The sequence below is a fragment of the Rhinoderma darwinii genome, chromosome 4 (assembly GCF_050947455.1).
Source record: "Rhinoderma darwinii isolate aRhiDar2 chromosome 4, aRhiDar2.hap1, whole genome shotgun sequence".
Classification (NCBI taxonomy): Eukaryota; Metazoa; Chordata; class Amphibia; order Anura; family Rhinodermatidae; genus Rhinoderma; species Rhinoderma darwinii.
In genome coordinates this window covers 395,807,230-395,829,903 of record NC_134690.1, presented here as the reverse complement: position 1 = coordinate 395,829,903, position 22,674 = coordinate 395,807,230, and the positions used below count along the sequence as shown (strand labels likewise).

Here is a 22,674-nt window from a genome sequence, read left to right as displayed (position 1 = left end):
GTCAAATTCCGATTTTGTAAAAAAATAATAATTCAAAAATTGGAATATGGGCCTTAAATACTGCCATAAGATCTCAATGGGAACTTACAATGTTTAAAAAATTTTCTTAACTGTAGGCAGAATGTTATAGAGCAGGAGAAGCTGAGCGGATTGATATATAGTTTTGTGGGAATATATTCAGTATAACTTCTGATTTATTCGTTTGATTCCCTGCTAATTCTGAGTTTATAAGTCCAGTGGGCGGAGTGACAATGATTGACAGACTTCCCCGCCCTGAGTAGGTCCGCCCCCTGGACTCCCATGCCCAGATTGAGCAGGAGATTTAAATGAATAAAATATAAAAGTTATATTGAATCTTTTCCTAGGAAACTATATATCAATCTGTTCGGCTCCTTCTGCACTATAACATGCTGTCTACAGATCAGACAATTTGTTTAACATGACAGGTTCCCTTTAAAATCGAGGCTCCTTCCAATAGGTCCATAAATTTGTCATGGCTTATTCTACTGTACTTTACCTCCTCTGGGATTTGGCACCATAAAAAAGTGCATCTAGGAGGTATTTTTTTGACAAAGTTGTAATTTCCAAACATCTCGGAGAGCCACGGGTGGCCGATGAACAGTAAATGCGCCATTTCTGCATTTTACATCATACAAAACATATCATAAAAGCAAATTATACAGACGCCACCATTTCCTTCAAACCAAATTACAGAGCTCAGAGCGGCTCCCGGAGAGTAACCAAGATACAAATCTATGAAACCACCCGTGAAATGCTAAGAAGAACCTCTGAGAGATAAATACTTTTTTGCTATACTTTTAATCAGAGCTTTTGATTTACGGGCTTTTTTTTTTCATCGCAGTTTATTTCGAGGAGAAGTGGGAGAGAAGAAAAGTCAATGTCGAGTCCTACAATCTCCAGAACACAATCCCTTTACTGTAACAACGAGAGCTCAAAACAACGGGAGCTCAGACCATCAATATCCGACTGCTGGACGGGATCCAAGTGGTGGAGTGGCTGGAATTCTTACACTCATATGGTTAGCGGTAGTTTGGTTTCAGGACTATCAATAATACATACCAATACCATATAATACTTTTTAATAAGGGGTTTTTCAACTTTAGATTCCATTTAGACATGTCAATAGGTCACGAGTGGTGAAGGGGCAGTAGCTAGGACCCCAAAGATGTTTAGAATAAAAGGGGTCCCAGCACTTTCTCAGCTTAGATGCATAGGTCTCCATAACTTTTAAGCCGGCCATAAACTACAGAATCCAGACTGTTATTTTCTGAGCAACTTGTCGTTCATGGTTGATCTGCAATGGTTGTCTTTCTGGATCACAGAGCGATATGTTAAAAGAGATCGACGTCTGCCTTGATCTGTGACCACTTCTACTGATGGGGGTCGGAGGTTGTAGACCCATCCCACCTCATATTAGAGCATGGCCATAGTGCACATCTGTCAAAAATGACTTTCTAAAGTATGCGAACAGCTACACCCAAAAAGACCGGAAAAATCCAAGACAGCAGATTGACTTCTCCATAGATATCTGCCAAGGTCTTTCGTGTCACAAAAACTTGTCGTTGTATGCATTATAACACAAGGTTCTAGGCAGAACTTGAGAGATCCCAGGAGCCAGGTGGTCAGTGCGCCAAGTATATCGCTGTTGGCATCTAACTTTTTGGATTGATTTCTTTTAATGTCTATGGCAATTTAATTGCCTGGCACTTAAAAAGTTCTCCAACTGGCTCCCAAATTGATAGTAATTTTCCACCATTGGTACCAGCCACTTCTCCCAATTCGGGGACCTATTTTTTCCAGACATCATTGAGGATTCCAGTCCTGGGATCAAGATTAATAAAACCTTCTCATATCCGAGAAAAACCCCTTTAACATCTGAAGTATAGCGGACTCATATTGGCAACAGTTGACTTACAACAAGTTGAGCACCTCCAGTGCACCAGGCTCCACCAACACTACTCTACACATCTGCAGGACTGACCAACCACTGGTTTCAAAGAAAGTCTCGTATGTCATCTAAAGTATAGAGGCTAAAGCAATATTGATCTTTAGTTAATTCAGGTCATATGGACCATTCACGTCCAAAACTGGATTCAAAACTATATGGACTTTTTACTCCGGACCTCAAATCTCTGCATCTTGGATTCTTGGAGATGCAGTTTTACATAGTGTTCTAGTGTAGGAATTGTTCTGATTCCTGAATCCTCCATTGTTTAGTGAAGGACTGGTCAAATCCCAGGAGCCAGGTAGCCAACTGGCACACACATATTTGGATTGTTTTCTACAGATTTCTAAAGACATTTTTATTTCCTGGCTACTAAAAAACGCTAAACGGACTCCTCAAATGATCTTAGAGGTACCTACAGTCCATGGAAATTTGTTATTTCCATGTTTAGTGTATTATAGTAGCTCAAGTTAGCCAATAAAAAGTGTGTCAAGCACAATATTGATTGGTTCCAATCAGAGTGGCATCGAGCAGAATTATGAATACAGCTCTGGATGTAACTCAAAACGTACATGCATGTTCAATGTGTTCATTCCATCAACATTAATTGGGAGATTCAAAGTACTCTTGATTCAAAAGCCAAAGGGTGCAAGTTTTTCTAAATGTACTGAGGGGCTCTTCACCCTAGAGAGCCGGGACCCCCACCAATGTAAAACTTTTGACATGAGCTTGTCCAACGCGGAGACACACTCTTAATGACACATGATTGTACGTTTCTAATCAGCTTTCCTGCTCAATCATTGAGAACAGATTCCGTGCAGGTCTTTAAAAATAATTTTTCGCCCCCTGGCCCACATAAAAAAAAGATAACGGCTATATTGTGGATGTTCGGTCTAGTGAACCTCATTGACATGTTGTGAAGAGCACACGGTCTACAAGACTAACGTATTTCAGGGCTCTAACCTGTACATGTTATTCAGTAAAACAAGCCCTGACACTAAGCGCGGGGTCAGAGGTCACACCTGCTATCATTAAAAAAAATTGCTTCTAAAAAGGATGCATAACAATATGTGCGCACCAAAGGCATTCCACCGGAGAACCCAATACCCTGCAGCTGTTATCATGGGGTCTTTATGGTGCCGGTCAATAAGGAATATTATCCCCTTAAACCATCTCTAGAAATTATTTTGCTATGCTCTTCTGTTGAGAAATGCAGAGCGACGTCCATCTCCTCCCCCCGCTCAGCGGAGGAATTTCCAGAGTCACTATAGGGTTAAGAAGATGTACGGCACCCGGCAATTTGACTTCAGATCTGTAATTTTGGAATTAGCGCTTTGGTGAGTCCTCGCTCATTACAGATCTATTTCAGACATAATAGAGGCTGGAAGTAGAAGGGAGGGATACCAGATAAATGATATGGTAGACGTGTTAGCGAATGACTAGATTATAGGGCACACCACCAGAATACATTTTTGAATGCCACTTTTTGACCAGAACCAATAAAGCATGTAATAGGGTTTACCACTTTTTTTTTTAGACATATCGGAAGGTTAAATGTGTGGGAGTTTAGGAGCAGGAACTCCAACGATGATGTGAAGAGGTCCCGGACACTCAGTAAACGGCTGGACCTCCAGACCTGGGTTACATATACACCTAGAGGGCAATCGTGGCCACCATCGCTCCAGTCAATGATATATGTACCGTCATGTGTGGACATCGAGAGTGTATTTACACGTTGAGGTCATATCGTGGGTTTGACCGCATATAACCACAGCATGCGAGCACAACTTCATAGTCACAAAACCACCAGCAGTTTACGGAGTGTTGGCACAGGGCATGTACAGCGCCACGTCTCCCTACAGTTCTGCTTTACACCATGTGCCGCTGTATGGTACCGTATTCTCCCCTGGACGCAAAGCTTCTAGGGAGAACACCTATGCAATATGCCATGCGTATGAAATCAGAGGTGAATAAAAGGTATAGTATGGGCGCATATATATCTATGGGTACCAAATTACAGATCTATACATCATGGATCCGTAATACGCCTGTGTGCATGATGTCTAAATTATACGTCCAGAATTAAAATAAATGGGAAAACTAATTGAAAGAATAATTATTCCATATGAAGACAAACAGAATATTTTTGTATGAATCCACGAGAAAATAAAAAGTTGTGCCATGTTCCGTCGGATGCCGTATATAGCGGTACACGGAGTGAGGGACTCCACGTTACAAGCCATGTCCTACTGTAGATTATGCTTGTCAGATAAAGATATTCAGCTTCGCTTTACCAAGACAAAAAAGTGACAACTACATTTACACCATAAAATGTGCACAGAACAGTTGTCACTCCCCCACCCCCGCTTCCTCTTTGGTCACACAAATTGCCTTACGTAGCAAGAGGGGGATCATGCGCACAGGAGAAAGTAAACCAGTGGAGTGGAGACTAATCTGTTCTTCATAACGAGGGAGGCAGAATGGGAGTGACCTTCAAGAATTCTCAAAAATAAAATAATTGTTACCATGTAACATAGAAGGCTTATTGTACCATTGAAGGCAGAAGGGGGAGCCTGAGCGATCGGTGATGGATCATACTGTACATTACAATATCGCTGGTTAACATTGGAAGGTTTATTTCACCATTGCGATTTGATTTAGAATTTTTTTTATTTTTAAAAAAAAATCAATAAATGAGACTTTTCAAATGCAAATTGAAGGGAAAAATAGTGTAATGATTTAATAGAACTTAATGTATAGCTGCTAAGCAAGCATGACATCATACAGGGCGCTAATGCCAAGTCTCTGGTACCTCATGTGAAAAGATTGCATTGCGACATCTCACACATTTTTATGAGCTGTGAACAGGCCACATAAACCAGGTTTTAGCATCTCACATAACATGACATAGTCCCAGAAACTGGAGGCTTCTCAAAATCTCCACCTGTCAGGACCCTTATTACATCTGGTGGGAAAGCCGTCTCCCTCCATGTTCCTAATCTGTAGTCCTAAAGAGGCTGTTTGGGAAAAAAAAACAAAAAACAGATGCGTTCTTTCAAAAAAAATAAAAAAGCGCCACATCGGTCTACAGGTTATGTGTGGAATTGCAGTTCAGTCCTATTCACTTAATTGAAGCTGAACTGCAATACCAAACACAACCCAGGGACAGATGTGGCGCTGCTCTGGAAGAAGGCAGACATCATTTTTAAACCCTGGACAACCCCTTTAAGAAATCTTCTACAGAGCAAGCTTTATAGACCCTCATGTGGTGACAAGAAAAAAAACTTAAAGGGGATATCCAGTTTAGGCAACTCCTCTCTTCTTCAAAACATCCTTTGGCAATGATGAGCTGATATTTGAATTCTTGCCGTTGAGACCCACGAAAATCAGCCAGGGGACCTGTTCTTATTTTCCCTGCACCACCACAGACTCCATCCCAAATGGATGACGGACCCCGTAATACAGAAACGGCCGGGTCCATCACGGCTGTGCTCTAGCTACTAAGGGAGGGGTGTCAAGAGTGGGGGACTGCCCTCCCTTGCATGTGGTCCATATGTGTAGACGGGCATACAGAAAAAGGTCTTTAAATGATGGCAAATCTTCTCTCTTCTTGGTGGCATTGCAGTGAGACATGCGGTGGGACTACCCTTGTCGAATGTTCCCTAAAGCTGTTGGCAGTAAAGACATCCATTCTTCATCTCTTTCTTGCCAGGTAAACACAGTGAGCAAAACACCATCTAGCCAATCTGTTATCAGAGTGTCCAAAGCATAACAGAGTATTTCAGGAGAATGGCGATCTTGTGAGAAAGGCAGATTGTGATTACAAGGCTCATGGTGACCTGGACATAGTTATTAAGTGGGCATATTGTAACCAATCACATTATAATAATGGTGACAGCAGCAGGAGAGGACGGTGTTGATCTTGAGGCAGGCAGTGACCTGTCCACTCATGCGAGGAGGAGAACAGGGCTGTATCTAACATGGTCATGATGTTAGGACAAAGGGTTACGCTGAGACTTCTCGAATACGTGTCATGATCTAGGGGTATGTGGACCCACTAGGCCGCTCCGCCGTAGCGGAGAGGCAGCGGACCAACTCACAGACTACGCACATAGTCTATGGTAGGAGTGTAGCACATGGGTACCTGGGATAGTCCAGATGGCGGCAAGAGCTCTAGCACAGATGGGGCTGGAGCTGGTGGGTTGCGCCAGACGTGGCGGATGGTATCCAGAATGATAGGCGACAGCCGACGTGGAGTATTCCAGCAGGCTCGGAACAAGGCACAGCATGGGATACAGGATATAGGAGGCAGGACAAGGGAACACTGGGAGCAGGAACACACTAAGGGACCATTTTCAATACAAATATGGGAAAACTACAACAACGCTCAGGCAGGGAGTGGAAGAGCTGAGTCCTTCTTATAGTCCAGGATCGGCAGGGGTTTATTAGGGAACTTTAAACATGTGCACGCGCTGGTTCTTTAAGGCCGGGCCGTGCGCGCACCTTACCTGTGAGAGCAGGACCAGCCGGCCGCAAGAGCTGCCGTCTCCTAGGAGCGAGACGCCGGCAGGAAGACAACGGACTGTGGTCACCGGCGTCGCCAGGTAAGGAACGGCGGCGGTCCTCGACCACGGCCGTGACAATACGAGGAATGACTATAAAGAATTATGGATAAAAATCCAAGATTTCAATGGTCTCTCCCCCGGTAGCCATATCCTGTCAATTACCCAACACATACAGAGCAGTTCTTTATATTTTTATATCAGAAAAACGACCTCTAAAATTTTATTTGCAAGTCTACCCTGTAAGTCAACCTGTCAGTTCATGACTTTGGCCCATTAATTGGTTAGTTGGTACTGATCTGTTTCACCTTTCGGTCTCATCAGCACAGGGTAGGGTTGTACTGAGCTACCTGATGTCCTGAGTAAGTTAGAACATCCAAAATATCCTGAAAACAATATATTTCACACACTTACAGACCAGTGACCCGTCTACTATGGTAATCCACTCAACGAGGACACAAAAAAAGTCAAAAAATGTCTTAGCTGTTTGTGTATAGATTTTCCTATTGTGGACAGTCAGCCGTCACACATTCCTCTCCGTGTCCCTAAACACTCGGCCTCTCCTACCCCTTTGGCATCAAAGAGCTCAAGCTAAATTACAGAAACAGAAGTTTGACTTTTTAAATTAAATTCCTCGCGAGCAGCGGGCCTGAGGCGACCATAAACTTTTGTTTACAGGTTGAATGGTCACAGCGAGAACAGCAGAAGGGATGGGATTACACAATGCGGGATCATTCCGGGGATTATGTGTGTCCTTGGATCATCACATGGTTTTCATTTGGTTATATTTTGGGTTTACTCACAGTATTAGAAATATCAGGGCATGCGGGACGCAATCTTCTCATCTCATCATCTGGGTTGTTTTAGGGCCGGTGAACAGCAACAACAATTTCCCAAGATCTAGCGTGAAACTTTTTGTGCCAAAAGATCCTGATATTTGTTATAAACTAGATCTCGAGTGCTGAATCGGGGGAGCACTGAAGCTAAAGGAAGGGGGGGCATATATTTATATGAATATTTTTCATAGAGCTATAGATGATAAAACCATAAACTTCCCTATACGCAGCGGGTTCATACAGGAAGCACAGGTAAACAAATAATATAACAAAATCCTTTATTCCGGCATCTGACAATTCAGAAAATTTGATAATTTGGCACTTGTTTCCTGCTAAAAATTTGAAACAATTTCTCTGATTAAAACCCTAAGTGATCGTAGAAGATCTTATGATCACATGTTATTTTGGTCTGTTTCCAGAAAGTTCTCCACCCTTACAAGTTAGTTTTTTTTATACTTTTCTATGACCGTCCAATAATCCTGCAACTGGTCTCATTGATTCCTGATTGAAGGAATTTTAATAAATAGATGGATAGACAGGATAGAATAGATCGAGATTGATTAGATAGATAGAGAATGGGGGGAGTAGTGAAATATGATCTAATTTTACTTAAGTTCCTTCATTAGTGTCATGAAAACACACTTTCAGCATTAAGCTCTCTGATTGGAGGACTGGGGGAGATATGTAGTGCAAACACATAGGTTTGCATAGGAGCTGTATACACAAAACGGTAGATTTTTAATCAAGAGTATTTGCAAAGTTGTTTAATTTTTTTTAATTAAGATGTTACGAAACAATACAAAAGACATTAGTTGGAAAAGTGTTCAAACCCTTTTATGGATATATTGATAGGGACAATATTTCAGCCCACATTAACCCATTAACTGTCTGCTCCACCTATCCCCCACCAATATAAGAATTATTGCTGATCATTACATTTTTCTGCATAGAGGAATCAGTTTCATATTTCCATAAATCATTAATGTTGGACACGGCTGAAAACGGATACTGTGCATTAATGTTACAGCGAGCAGAACGGACAAGCTGCTCAGGAGGCAACTTTTTGGCTTTATCTGAAATTGTCCAATTTAAGTGAGTGCACAAAAAGAGACAAACGTGCGAAAATCCCCTGCAATGCAGCAAGTGAGTGTTCAGACAAGGACAGAACGACAACACACCGGGAATAACTAAACCGAACGAGATGCCAGATTCATATAGAATATGCTCAGGAGCCCTACATTATGATTTTATACTTTATTTAAAGATATATTTAAACTATCTATACTGTAAAAATTCATTAGCCCAGTATCTGTCAGACCAGCGGGAGTTTACTGTAATAAAAACCAGGCTTCCTGAATATTCTGCACCATGGAACCATATTTCCCATACTGTTATCTCCCAGATTAAAGGCTTTTTATTATAGTTAGAAAAAGTTTCTAATCACATGGTTTAGGGCGTTAAACGATTTCTATTCGTATTAATAAATGTTCTAGGTTTATAGAAAACAGGTTCCACATCCACTGCCACCCCCAAAAAATGAACAAGGATATAACTGCTGTAATACTGCCCACTATGTACCAGAATATAACTACTATAATACTGCTCCCTATATACAAGAATATAACTACAATAATACTGACCCCTATATACAAGAATATAACTACTATAATACCGCCCCCTGTATACAAGAATATAAATACTATAATACTGCTCCCTATATACAAGAATATAACTACTATAATACTGCCCCCTATATACAAGAATATAAATACTATAATACTGCCCCCTATATACAAGAATATAAATACTATAATACTGCCCCTATATACAAGAATATAACTACTATAATACTGCTCCCTATATACAAGAATATAACTACTATAATACTACCCCCTATATACAAGAATATAACTAGTATAATACTGCCCCTATATACAAGAATATAACTACTATAATACTGCCCCCTATATACAAGAATATAACTACTATAATACTGCTCCCTATATACAAGAATATAACTACTATAATACTGCCCCCTATATACAAGAATATAACTACTATAATACTGCTCCCTATATACAAGAATATAACTACAATAATACTGACCCCTATGTACAAGAATATAACTACTATAATACTGTCCCTATATACAAGAATATAACTACTATAATACTGCCCCCTATATACAAGAATATAACTACTATAATACTGTCCCCTATATACAAGAATATAACTACTATAATACTGTCCCTATATACAAGAATATAACTACTATAATACTGCCTCTATATACAAGTATATAGCTACTATAATACTGACCCCTATGCACAAGAATAGAACTACTATAATACTGCCCCCTATATACAAGAATATAACTGCTATAATACTGCCCCTATATACAAGAATATAACTACTATAATACTGCCTCCTATATACAAGAATATAACTACAATAATAATGCCCCTATATACAAGAATATAACTACTATAATACTGCTCCCTATATACAAGAATATAACTACAATAATACTGACCCCTATGTACAAGAATATAACTACTATAATACTGTCCCTATATACAAGAATATAACTACTATAATACTGCCCCTATATACAAGAATATAACTACTATAATACTGCCCCTATATACAAGAATATAACTACAATAATACTGCTCCCTATATACAAGAATATAACTACAATAATACTGACCCCTATGCACAAGAATAGAACTACTATAATACTGCCCCCTATATACAAGAATATAACTGCTATAATACTGCCTCCTATATACAAGAATAGAACTACTATAATACTGCCTCCTATATACAAGAATATAACTACTATAATACTGCTCCTATATACAAGAATATAACTACAATAATAATGCCCCTATATACAAGAATATAACTACTATAATACTGCCTCCTATGTACAAGAATATAACTACTATAATACTGCCTCCTATATACAGGAATATAACTACTAGAATACTGCCCCCTATGTACAAGAATATAACTACTATAATACTGCCCCTATATACAAGAATATAACTACTATAATACTGCCACCATATACAAGAATATAACTACTATAATACTGCCTCCTATATACAAGAATATATATAACTACTATAATACTGCTCCTATATACAAGAATATAACTACTATAATACTGCCCCCTATATACAAGAATATAACTACTATAATACTGCGCCTAAATACAAGAATATAACTACTATAATACTGCTCCTAATACAAGAATATAACTACTATAATACTGCCCCTATGTACAAGAATACATCTACTATAATACTGCCCCCTATATACAAGAATATAACTACTATAGTACTGCTCCTATATACAAGAATATATCTACTATAATACTGCCCCTATATACAAGAATATAACTACTATAATACTGCCCCCTATATACAAGAATATAACTACTATAATACTGCCCCTATATGCAAGAATATAACTACTATAACACTGCCCACTATGTACAAGAATATAACTACTATAATACTGCTCCTATATACAAGAATATAACTACTATAATACTGCTCCTATATACGAGAATATAACTACTATAATACTGCCTCGTATATACAAGAATATAACTACTATAATACTGCCCCCTATATACAAGAATAGAACTACTATAATACTGCTCCTATATACAAGAATATAACTACTATAATACTGCTCCTATATACAAGAATATAACTACTATAATACTGCCTCCTATACTCCTATATATAAAAATATAACTACTATAATACTGCCCCTATGTACAGGAATATAACTACTATAATACTGCCCCCTATATACAAGAATATAACTAATATAATACTGTCCCCTATATACAAGAATATAACTACTATAATACTGCTCCTATATACAAGAATATAACTACTATAATACTGCTCCTATATACAAGAATATAACTACTATAATACTGCCCCCTATATACAAGAATATAACTACTATAATACTGCTCCTATATACAAGAATATAACTAATACTGCCCCATATGTACAAGAATATAACTACTATAATACTGCCCCCTATATACAAGAATATAACTACTATAACACTGCCCACTATGTACAAGAATATAACTACTATAATACTGCTCCTATATACAAGAATATAACTACTATAATACTGCCCCTAAATACAAGAATATAACTACTATAATACTGCTCCTATATACAAGAATATAACTACTATAATACTGCCCTCTATATACAAGAATATCACTACTATAATACTGCCACCTATATACAAGAATATAACTACTATAATACTGCCCCCTATATACAAGAATATAACTACTATAATACTGCCCCTATATGCAAGAATATAACTACTATAATACTGCTCCTATATACAAGAATATAACTACTATAATACTGCCCCTATATACAAGAATATAACTACTATAATACTGCTCCTATGTACAAGAATATAACTACTATAATACTGCCCCCTATATAGAAGAATATAACTACTATAATACTGCCCCCTATATACAAGAATATAACTACTATAATACTGTCCCCTATATACAAGAATATAACTACTATAATACTGCCCCTTATATACGAGACTATAACTACTATAATACTGCTCCTATATACAAGAATATAACTACTATAATACTGCTCCTATATACAAGAATATAACTACTATAATACTGTCCAATAAATGATAATTTTCACCCTAAAAAAAAAAAAAAAAAAAAAGAATACAAAAAAGTAAAATAATGTTACAACTCGCTCATTGTGTTCCCACCAGAACAAATCACAAGTAGCCTCTGAGGAAACTGATAAAACAAAGTGCAAAAGATTAAGGAAACCGACATTTGCTTCATGTCACTTTTCAAACCCAGACGTCATCGGCTGTAAGTCCGCACGGGAATGTTTCTCTTCTAAAACACTTTGATTTCATCGGGATAGATGCCTACTGCTCTGGAAGTCAAATAAAAGCTTTTGAAGGAACAATAAAAAGGCTTTTTAAAATGCCTCCATGAGTCACGTTTTGAAAAGAAGCCAAAAAAATCGGAACAGAGGGCAGCGCAGCACTAGAGGAATCTTTTATAATTTATCATCAAAATAACTTTCTCTATATCGGACTTATCCACGAGAAATAAAATCCTACATTAAAAGGTGCTCCGTCTGTGCAACACATTTGTTTAAGAACAGCTGCAAATCGCAACTGGATATTCTCAAGAGAAAGTCCTGCACACGTCCTACTGAAGAATACCAAGAGGAGGCCAAAATGTGTCCACGGTCACGTTTGATGTGTGATGGTTAGACCGACGGTTCAATATAACAAATTATACAACTATATAAAAAGAACAAAAATAAAGCAGAACTTAAACCCCAGTGACCTACAGCCTAGATTGAGCTGTATCGGAGAGTGATTGCATTTACCTTCCATGTCCACCAACCTTATTCAACTTTTTTCATCTTGAAGGCTACTTGCTATTAAGAACTGAACTGATCTAAAACAAAGCCTCGCGAGACCATTCCGTAGGCAGCAAAGGCGCTCCTTGCTCGGCAGGGAGGAGTTTCCTCCCCATCAGCATCGAGGATCATCCTGATGGAAATTCCCATCAGATCCTGGTCAACAACGATGAACAAATCGGTGGTTGAAAAAGTCATTGCATATTTAGAGGCCTTTAGCAACCAGTGCAATATGATCGATGTTCCTGGCTGTCTCGCCAAATCTAGGCATTCTGTAGTCGGATTACACCTGGCAAAAAATAAATTTGATTCCTCCATTAATGTGCATGTCCGGCTTAGTTGATCACGGGCGTTATCTCAAGAGGGCCAACAAAAAACTACTCTCCATGGGCCACTTTAATACCCATCCAGCGTCCACTATGAGGGAGACATGAGATGTTTGATCTTCAAAGTCAATCATATTGTCCCTTTTTCCACCCCAAGAATGCCAGGCATCTGCTGCCTCTTCTTTGTAGGTATTGATTATTAATATCAATGTGGAGAACGATCTGTGACATTTGTTGGCGGAAACAACTTTGGGCCATAGGAGGATGTAAGGGATACAAATTCTTTTAAGCTGGCCCTTATTTTAGCCTCTTTATGTTGACTAAGGATGTAATGTGTATGGGGGCAACCAAAGCGTTCCTTGATGCCTGTCGTCAAGAGGCAAGAAGGATCGGCTATGCTGGATTTCACAGCGATCATGTGTTTCCCTTAGAGATAAGTGTCATGGGGCGTCTGGTATCCTACGCTACTTCTCTAAACAAACTTGCATGCTTGGCTGATCCGAGCATGCATGTCTATAGGGAAGTCGGGAGAGACAGCCAGCTCAAGCATATGACTAGTCTTGAAGAGTTTAAGCCATGAGTGTAGATCATTAGGCAGTTGTACAATTTGACCCAGGATGTCATCCCAAAAGACCTATTCTATGTTGAGTTCTGGATTATCAGCAGTTCTGGACGATCAGTTATTGTATAAATTACTTGTACCTAGAAAATTTCTTTAAAATCAAATCATTCCTATAATGAGGTCACAATTATTGTAATGCTACATGAGTCGAGTCAATAATATCTCATCTTTGGGAGGATAAACTACAGTACTTGACGTCGTAGCCGGGTCTCCTCCTTATTACTTCTGTACCGTCTGTTATTTGTCTGCCAATATAATTGCAGTACAAGGTCTGGACATTACCCAGAAAAATGATTCTGTTGGAGCAGATGGAGAAACTGAGATCTTCTACCATATTAGGTTCCTAGAAATATCAGGGGAACATTATCCCAGGCGTGGTGTCATCTGCTGTGCTCCAGGCCCTGAGGAGATAAATGGAGATCTACTGCCTGGGATAAGCCATCCCCTAGAGGTGGAGAACTTTTTTTTCCTTTTTCTTCTCGTGTACCCAACGGATTATGTTCTGGAAAGATTAGAACATTCCCAAAAGGATGCAAAGCATCTCCCTCCACAAAAAAGATAAATAATCCTCCTTGTAGAACATTGGCGTTTTTGGAATTATAATGGTTCATTCGAGGCTCGTGAAAAATGGCACTAAGGAAGCAAAGGATGTATCACTGCACAACTGTGCCCTCTTGCCATTTAGGAGCTTGGAAAAGATAGGTGACATCTAAATAGTGGTCATATTGGTTGTCACCCAGTTTTCGTAGGGACAGAAGAGGACAACTCAAGGACAGATAGTCTATGGTGATCACTATTTTTGGTAAATACTGATGGTTAGGTTTGGGCCTCATGAATTCAGATAAATCAGGTTTTCATCTCTGACAATGAATGGACGGCTCTATTTAGTGTATGTCACCGAGGAATGATCATGTTCTTGTAATTTACTCCTGGGAAGATTATTCGGCAGACAGTTCCCCCGGGTCACCAGCGAGGAGATATTTACTACACAAAGAATCTGTCAACATATTTTGTGTACTGTAACCGGAGACAAATGGGATTGTACCTTTTTGCTTTTTCACAATACCCCATTACAAATTGTCCTGAGAATTCCCATAGCAGAAGAAGGACACAAACCCAACAAAAGTCAAAAAAGGCCTCACCCAAAAAGGGTCGAAATAAGTCACCTCAAAGCCCCGCGGAAGAGCTCAGCGGGATCAAGTTATATTATGTTTTGTTCAGCTAGAATGAAGTGAAATCGGATTTTAACATGTAATTATCCAACAGAAAGTCTTGGCCCGAGTTTCATCTAAGATAGGAGGGGGAGGTGAAGGAAGCCAGTGCCTCAAGTGCTGTTATTCTCATCTACTGTAGAAGACATGACAGCAGAGGTTTGTAATGAAAATTATTTTCTCGAGAGACAGTAGAAAAGGTTATGTTTGTATTTAGGAACCTTCTGGTGTCTACATTCATTTTCTTAGGATGGGGCTAGACTGACTGGTTCACCGCTTTGGACAATCCATTCATCCTTGAAACATGACAGTAAGTGTTCAATTTCCCTGCAGTGCCACCACAGGAGAAGTGAAGCATTACAGTGTCCATTCATATCAATTTATCATCTGTGTAATGCCAAACAGGACAGGTCCTCCAAAACGAAAGATGCTCTTTGTAACCGCTTTCCGCTCTGGCCAAGGGATGTGGATCCTAAACAGAGGACACCCCTCCATTATCTCATAATAAGGGTCTATGAATAAGTTTTTTTTTTTAAAGTGGACAATCCATTTAAATGGGTTTTACCATCAGGACATCCCTTGTCAATATAGCAACATTATAGAAGGATAGTCCCCCTTCCTGGGATACCCTTTATTACCCAGAGAGGGACACCGCTGTAAAGACACAGAGGATGAATATGGTCATAAACAATATAAAAGTACAATTCACTGACCTGATGTTCACTAAATGAGGCGGCACTTGCTGGTGCTGAAAATGGTCGCGCCATTGGTGGAGACAGAATGACGTGGGGGGCTGCACGCAGCAGACAGGGTGATACACAGGTGGATGGTTTGGACAGACAGAGTTTGGAGAATGCTGCTGGGAACACCCAGAATTCAGTGCACAAGGTGCAGTCCCTCCATTACGGGGAACACAGTCCTGCAGGCTGGTCAAAGGAGGATGATAGGAGCAGTGGTGGCAGCACTGGGGGACAATCGTTGGTCTCTGGTGCTCTAGAAACATAGAGCAAGTTTTGGCTGCACCATTGTGGGAAATGCATCCATTGGGACTCGCTTTAAGTCTTGGTTCCTCCGTGGTCGGAGGCGTTTGGTCTCCATCGCCGGTTGTGGTTTGCCCTGTACAATGCGTTTTGGATGGAAGGCTACCATTGCTGTGAGTCACACAATCACTGTTCCTGCTGTTCACTGCCATCTTCTCAACGCCTTACAATCATGGAAGAGTCTACGGAGAAAAAGAAGACATGAGCAATATTGGGCTGCGATGCATTGCATTCTGGTAGATGTAGCTTTTATACATTAGAGCAACATACAGTGTCTAATACAGACAGCTCAGTATGCTAAACCAGGTAACATATGGAGGTGCTGCAGACAGAGCTAACAGCAATTTAGAAGAATTTTGAATGCTGCTTGGGCAGTGACTGGAGTAAAGGGCATGATATAACAAGACAAGAAAATGTTATGTGCAAAGTTATTAAATGTAATAAGATGATTAAACTGAAAAATGATGCTCAAAAGAAGGGGCACATTTTAACTATCCTTCGTTATTCGTGGCATTGTGGCCCCTTTAATGGTCATACCCATTTAAATGGCGCTAATCCGCATTAGCAGGCACAGCCATGTGTACAGACCAGCTGCTGTACCTGGATAAACATTCTGGGTGCCGGGCCTCTCCATTCTGCTGATGTGGAGGTTCAGGGGATCAGAAACCCACTAATCAATTTATATTCCTAAAAAAAAAAATCCCTTTAACCCCCCACCCCCTCCAATCCCATTAATACCTTTTTTCAACATCCTATTCACAAAGCCCCAAAACAAAGCAAATTGCAGATTTTCAAAATTTTTTCGGATTTTACAGAACAACACATGTGCATAGCGTTTTGAAAATGTGGTGTAAAAAATTCTCCATGGAATTCGGGGCATGCTGCAGGGTTTTAAATCTGCAGCATGTCAATTCGGCTGCGTGTTAGTCACTGATTTTTATGGCGGATTTCACCCTTTGGATTGAAATCCGCAACAAAATCTGGGGCAAATCCGCAGCAAAAATCTGGGGCAAATCCGCAGCAAAAATCTGGGGCAAATCCGCAGCAAAAATCTGGGGCAAATCTACAGCAAAAATCTGGGGCAAATCCGCAGCAAAAATCTGGGGCAAATCCGCAGCAAAAATCTGGGGCAAATCCGCAGCAAAAATCTGCTGCAAATCCGCAGCAAAAAACTGCTGCAAATCCGCAGCAAAAATCTGCTTCAAATCCGCAGCAAAAATCTGCTGCAAATCCACAGCAAAAATCTGCTGCAAATCCACAGCAAAATCTGCTGCAAATCCACAGCAAAGTCCGCGTGCAGATTTTTTTTCCAACACGTCTTGCCTCACCCTTGTAGCACGGACGATATATAATGACATTTTGTCTGCCAGACAACAAACCATTTTAAATATAAGATGGTGTTCAGATATGCATGCCAAAAAATTGAAAACATAACCCAGATGCAACGTAATAGACAGAGTGGGTTTCGGGGAATGCCAATTATGTCGACTTTAAGGGCAAATAGAGAAACAAAGCATCGGAACATCCCACATTCCTCAAAAATGCCATCTTGATGGATCATTAGGCTTTCTCCCAATACGCCCGCACCCAACACCTGGCGCCACGTGTTATCCTGTGAACCTTCGCAACACAAAAAGAAATTAAGGAAACGCAACTATCCCACGATTCTGTGGTAAGAAGACGACTCATCACAGCCGGAACAAAGATGGAAAATCCTATCAACGGAGAAGGCGAAGACAAAGAAAAAGATTTTAGAAGTCGCCACTTCTACAAACTACCGCCCATAGGGGGCAGTATTATCGAAGTTTGGGCTGGTGTAGTATTGATATCCTACTTGGTCTTTTCAATGGTTAAATAAACTAAAAAAACTGACAACTATTTCCCTAAACTGGAAATACAATGAAAGCAGTGGTCACTTCCCTTCCCCCACTCCTCTTGGCAGGTCATATAAAGTGTATTATACAGCAGGGGGCGACAATGAGCACAGAAGAAAGATCCTCCCTGAGTAATAAAAATATGAAATTTGCGCTCTATCCTAAAGCATGATGGGAGTGACATTTTATGCAAATTTGTTGGTATAGAAGGTCGTCGGATTTCAATATGACCGATTCGTGGAGCCATGGGAGATAAGCAGCCCAAGAAGTGTCTGACAGCTGCTTATTCCCCTCCCCGCACTGAATTAAACATGAATGCCCGACCAATCTGATAATTATGGGGGAGGGGTCAGGAGAAATAGCTGCCGAACTAGTGTATATAATATTGATAGCCGCTCTTCCAGCATTGAACAGTCATTTAGATTCTCTTTCCGGAAAGAGTTATTTTAGGATAAGATGTGGACACCTCCCTGAGATTACGATGTCCCTGTAGGCGTAAAAATTCAGACATGACAAGTCTCCCAGACGTGTGGGTGAGAGAATTTCCTTAAAATCTGTAATAATTCAGAAGCCAGGCAGACCGATTTTGAAGCCAAATGGGAATTCCGGTGAATACACTTATGTGTTTCCCGGATTAGATTATACAGAGCATAATGTATCCTCCACTATAAAGTCCTTAAAGAGGACCTGACACCTCGCCGGACATGTCCATGTGAGTAATTACATACAGTATACTCTCTACATTGGGTCGTTCCTCTGTTATTCCTCCTAGAAATGCATGAATAGACTGACAACTGGGTGTTCTAAATCCCCTTGTCAATAGGGCGTGTCCCTACACAATCTGACTCGGTCAGCCCTGATTGGAGAGACTGTGTAAGGACACACCCCCAACTGGTAACACCCAGTTGTCAATTTATTCATACATTTCTAGGTGGAATAACAGAGGAACGGCACAACGCAGAGTTCGAAGAAAAGATGTTCCAGAATTGTAATCTCATGGGGTATACAATTATTTACTAAAACAGACATAGCAGGAGAGGTGACAGGTTCTCTTTAAGAAGTTCAGCAAAATTACAGTAAAAAAAAAAAAATCCAAGAAACCTTCAGATTCCCTAAACTGGACGGACAAATTACTTGAAGACTTAAGGGGTCAGTTAGACCACTCCAGGAGCCAGGCTGAGTTTTTAGTAGCCAAAGAAGAGCTTTAAGAGACAGCAATAGAAAAATAAACAAAAATGTTTAGGGCTGGTGGCAAATTTCTTGGCGCAGTGGCTACTGGCATTCAATTTAAAGAGATATTCCCATCTTCCGCACTTATGGCTAATCCACAGCATAAGCAATTAAGGCCCGATAGACGCGGCTCCCACCTACCGGTAGAACGGGGATCCCATGACCTCTGTTCGCCAGCAGCCTCTTTTCTCAAATGAAATCAATGGGGAGGTGGCCGCATTTCATTGATTTCAAATGGGGAAAAGTGGGCGCTGATAGCCACTTTGATTCGACTATGGAGGTTGTGGGACTAATGAGGCGGGAAGCAGGGTGGCTCAGTTGTCAATGCTGCTGTCTTTCACTGGGCCACTACCAATCGGATGTGTATATAGGAGCCTTTTGGCTTTTTTTAAGCAAATCTTTTCGGCCCGCAATACCAGAAATAGCCTGTAGAAAAGAGTGGCGCTGTTTTTGGAAAACAAACGAATAATTTTTTGCAAGTCTCATGCAACCCTTTAGGTTGGGAATCATGGGTTATATCTACCAAGACAACTTTTGGCTGGCAATGATCTTATATTTCGCCTACTTAAACATATAGAATCAATTTAAAAAATTTACTTGAGATCGACACTTCGTGATTGTCCCACATTTTAGCCTAATTTGCATATAATAAAAAGTCAATGAGCGTTCCCTAAATAAAGTAGCGCAGAGCCGGGAGAACACGAGACTCGGAAACGCAGCAGATTGTAATACAGAGGGTTGATGTTTTCGCTGCTGATGTATCATGAATGTAACACGGTGATAATGAATGCGGGGAAGTGTTAAGTTGTTCCTCAGGACGATACGTGTTTGTCTGGGGACCGCGTGTTTGTTCTGCGCACAAGACTTGAACACATTCCTGTCTCAGAAATGAATGGGGTTTCTGTAAGGAAACGTACGAGTGATCTCTGGGTACACGTCTGGCCTCTTGTAAGTCGGAAAATCTCCGCACAGTCGTAGGCCTGAGCAGACTTATATAAAAGTTACCTTAAACCTTACATCTCTGCCTGGCACCGTGCCAGCGCGTCTAGCACTTTAAAATGATTTAATTTCCTTCACTGGCAGCCAGAAGAAAAAGCCAAAACCTATGACGCAGAGTTTTCCGCAGAAATGAAAAACCTGGCAGCACGTCTCCAACTCACTGGAGCAAAGCACCTTAAATATATCACAAAAACCATTTCATATTCAGGGTGGACCACGACTGTTCTTGCACCTACATAGATGACGACATTTTCTTACAAAAATATACTAAGTCTTGTGCAGCAGCAGGTTGGTGGCACACAAGTTTTGGGTAACGCTTACCTCTAAGACTCGGGTTACAGAGTAACATATGGTCACCAGCAAATTGGCCAACAATTTTGGTAAAACCACTCATTTAATATTGGGATAGGGAGACGTTGAGGTTGTGGTAGTGCCGCGATGTTAAAGCTAGCGCGTTTCGCCTTGTAGCCCTTGCCTAAAGGCAAATTATCACCGCAAGAGATTAGGACATGTAGGTCATGTCCTATGAAGTAGGCACTAGTGAGCGTATTGGTACACTTGACATGTTATTTAGGACAGCAGAATAAGGGGGCACAGGGGTACTTTGTCATATTAACCCTATAAAGCTCTGCTGAATGGCGGGAGGGAGCTCAGAGAGACGACAGGCACGTGACGACCCATTTTTTAGCCTCCACATTCTCACTTTGGGGGTTGTCCTGATTTTCTCAGAGGATTGCCTACACCCAAGGACATACGTAGCAGAGAGGCAGCCAATTTAGGTGGTATGGGGTCCCCTTTTTTTTAATGAGTGGCAAGAATCTGTGCAGGGATCCGCTCTCCACGGGCCCTGCAATGCAAGCAAACAAGGGTGTGGGAATCAATCCATGGATCCTGGGAAGATGAGTGCTCCTGTTCCAGGTGGTTAGAGATATGGCGTTAACCAGCACGAGAAGGGGACAGGGGCTGATTTTAAGGTTTGCTGTAGAATACCTCACCTGTACGTCCGCCCCTGCCTACATGAAATAGCAACCCCACAGCTGGGGGAAGAATTAGGTTTTCAGTGTCTGGATGTAAACAAGAATGTTTCCATTCACGAACAGCAAGCAGAGAGACGTTTTTAGAGTTGGATGGTCATGAATGTTTTCAGATCAACAGGGACATCAAATGTCTGTTGTTGCCAGAGGGGATTGTGGAGACGGTTGTTACACACGGTTAAGCTGCAGAACCTGAGTGACAAAACCCTCCATTACATTATCTAATATAGAATGGACAAGAAAATGCTGCAGACCCGGAGAAACGGCGCCGGAAATCAATGGAAGCCGCCATTTAAGCTGCTAAAAAACGGGCAAGGCAATGCGGAATTCGAGCCCCTCACAGCTGTAATGAGGCAATGAACGGCTGCTCCAGACCATACAACTAATACAAGTATATTACAAAATTTACATTTTAAGCGAACCCAAACGTTAAATAAATACTTATCCATCAACATTCAAGATAGATTATTTGATAATCCGAAATCTGTAGCTCTTAATAATGCCGGATTAACGGAATTTTTAAAATAGATGATAGATGCAGTTAAAAAGTCCCTGCGTCTAAGGGTATGTTCACACAGCTTATTTACGCGAGTTTTTGGCCCGAATTACGTCCGAAATAGCGGCTCCAAAGCGTCGCCAAACATCTGCCCATTCATTAGAATGGGTCTTACGATGTTCTGTGCAGACGGTCATTTTTTTTACGCCCCGCTGTCAAAAGGCAGGGCGTAAAAAAAGACGCCCGCGTCAAAGAAGTGCCTGTCAATTCTTCAGACGTAAATAGAGCCGTTTTCCATTGACTCCATGGAAAAACAGCTCCATTTACGTCCGTAACGGACGAAGCGAAAGACGCCTGCACATGCCATTACGGCTGAAATTACGGTGCTGTTTTCTCCTGAAAACAGCACCGTAATAGATAGATAGATAGATAGATAGATAGATAATGAGATAGATAGATATGAGATAGTTAGATATGAGATAGATAGATAGATAGATAGATAGATAGATAGATAGATAGATAGATAGATAGATAGATAGATAGATAGATAGATAGATATGAGATAGATAGATATGAGATAGATAGATAGATAGATAGATAGATGTAGAATTTTGCATTCAGTAAAAGGAGAACAAACAAGTTAAAACCGAAAAATAAAATAAATAAATAAGAAATCTATATATTCTCCCGTTTCTGCATTCGCCGTGTAATAAGAAGTGCAGCTCCAGCCTCGCAGCACCAGCACCAAGTACATTCCTGAAATCTTTCCCCCCTGTCTGCAAGGAACCTGGGATCTGCTTACAGCTAATCCAGTGAAACAAACAATCAGCTGTATAATGGCTGTACCTTCCAAAGCCCCAGCTGTGGGCAGTCACGGGCCCGTCCTCCACAGGTGTCCCATAGTTTGCATTACAGAACGATTGTCTCTATGGCACATGGATGAGGGAGAAGTCTGGAGAAGTCCTACCACCGCTGCAGCTGGAGCCGGACTGACAAGCACATGTTGA

General features: G+C 40.5%; 2 protein-coding genes across 3 annotated transcripts in view; one reads left to right on the top strand and one right to left on the bottom strand.

Moving 5' to 3' along the window:
* Positions 1–22,674, top strand: part of TAF1A (TATA-box binding protein associated factor, RNA polymerase I subunit A) — a 471,716-nt gene that overhangs the window by 39,231 nt on the left and 409,811 nt on the right. The window lies entirely within an intron of this gene.
* DISP1 (dispatched RND transporter family member 1) overlaps positions 1–22,674 on the bottom strand; it is a 74,921-nt gene that overhangs the window by 20,284 nt on the left and 31,963 nt on the right. The window contains exon 2 of the mRNA XM_075863370.1: positions 15,708–16,216. Coding sequence (XP_075719485.1) covers positions 15,708–16,186 — 479 coding nt within the window. The 5' untranslated portion in view covers positions 16,187–16,216. The remainder of the gene's footprint in view (positions 1–15,707; positions 16,217–22,674) is intronic.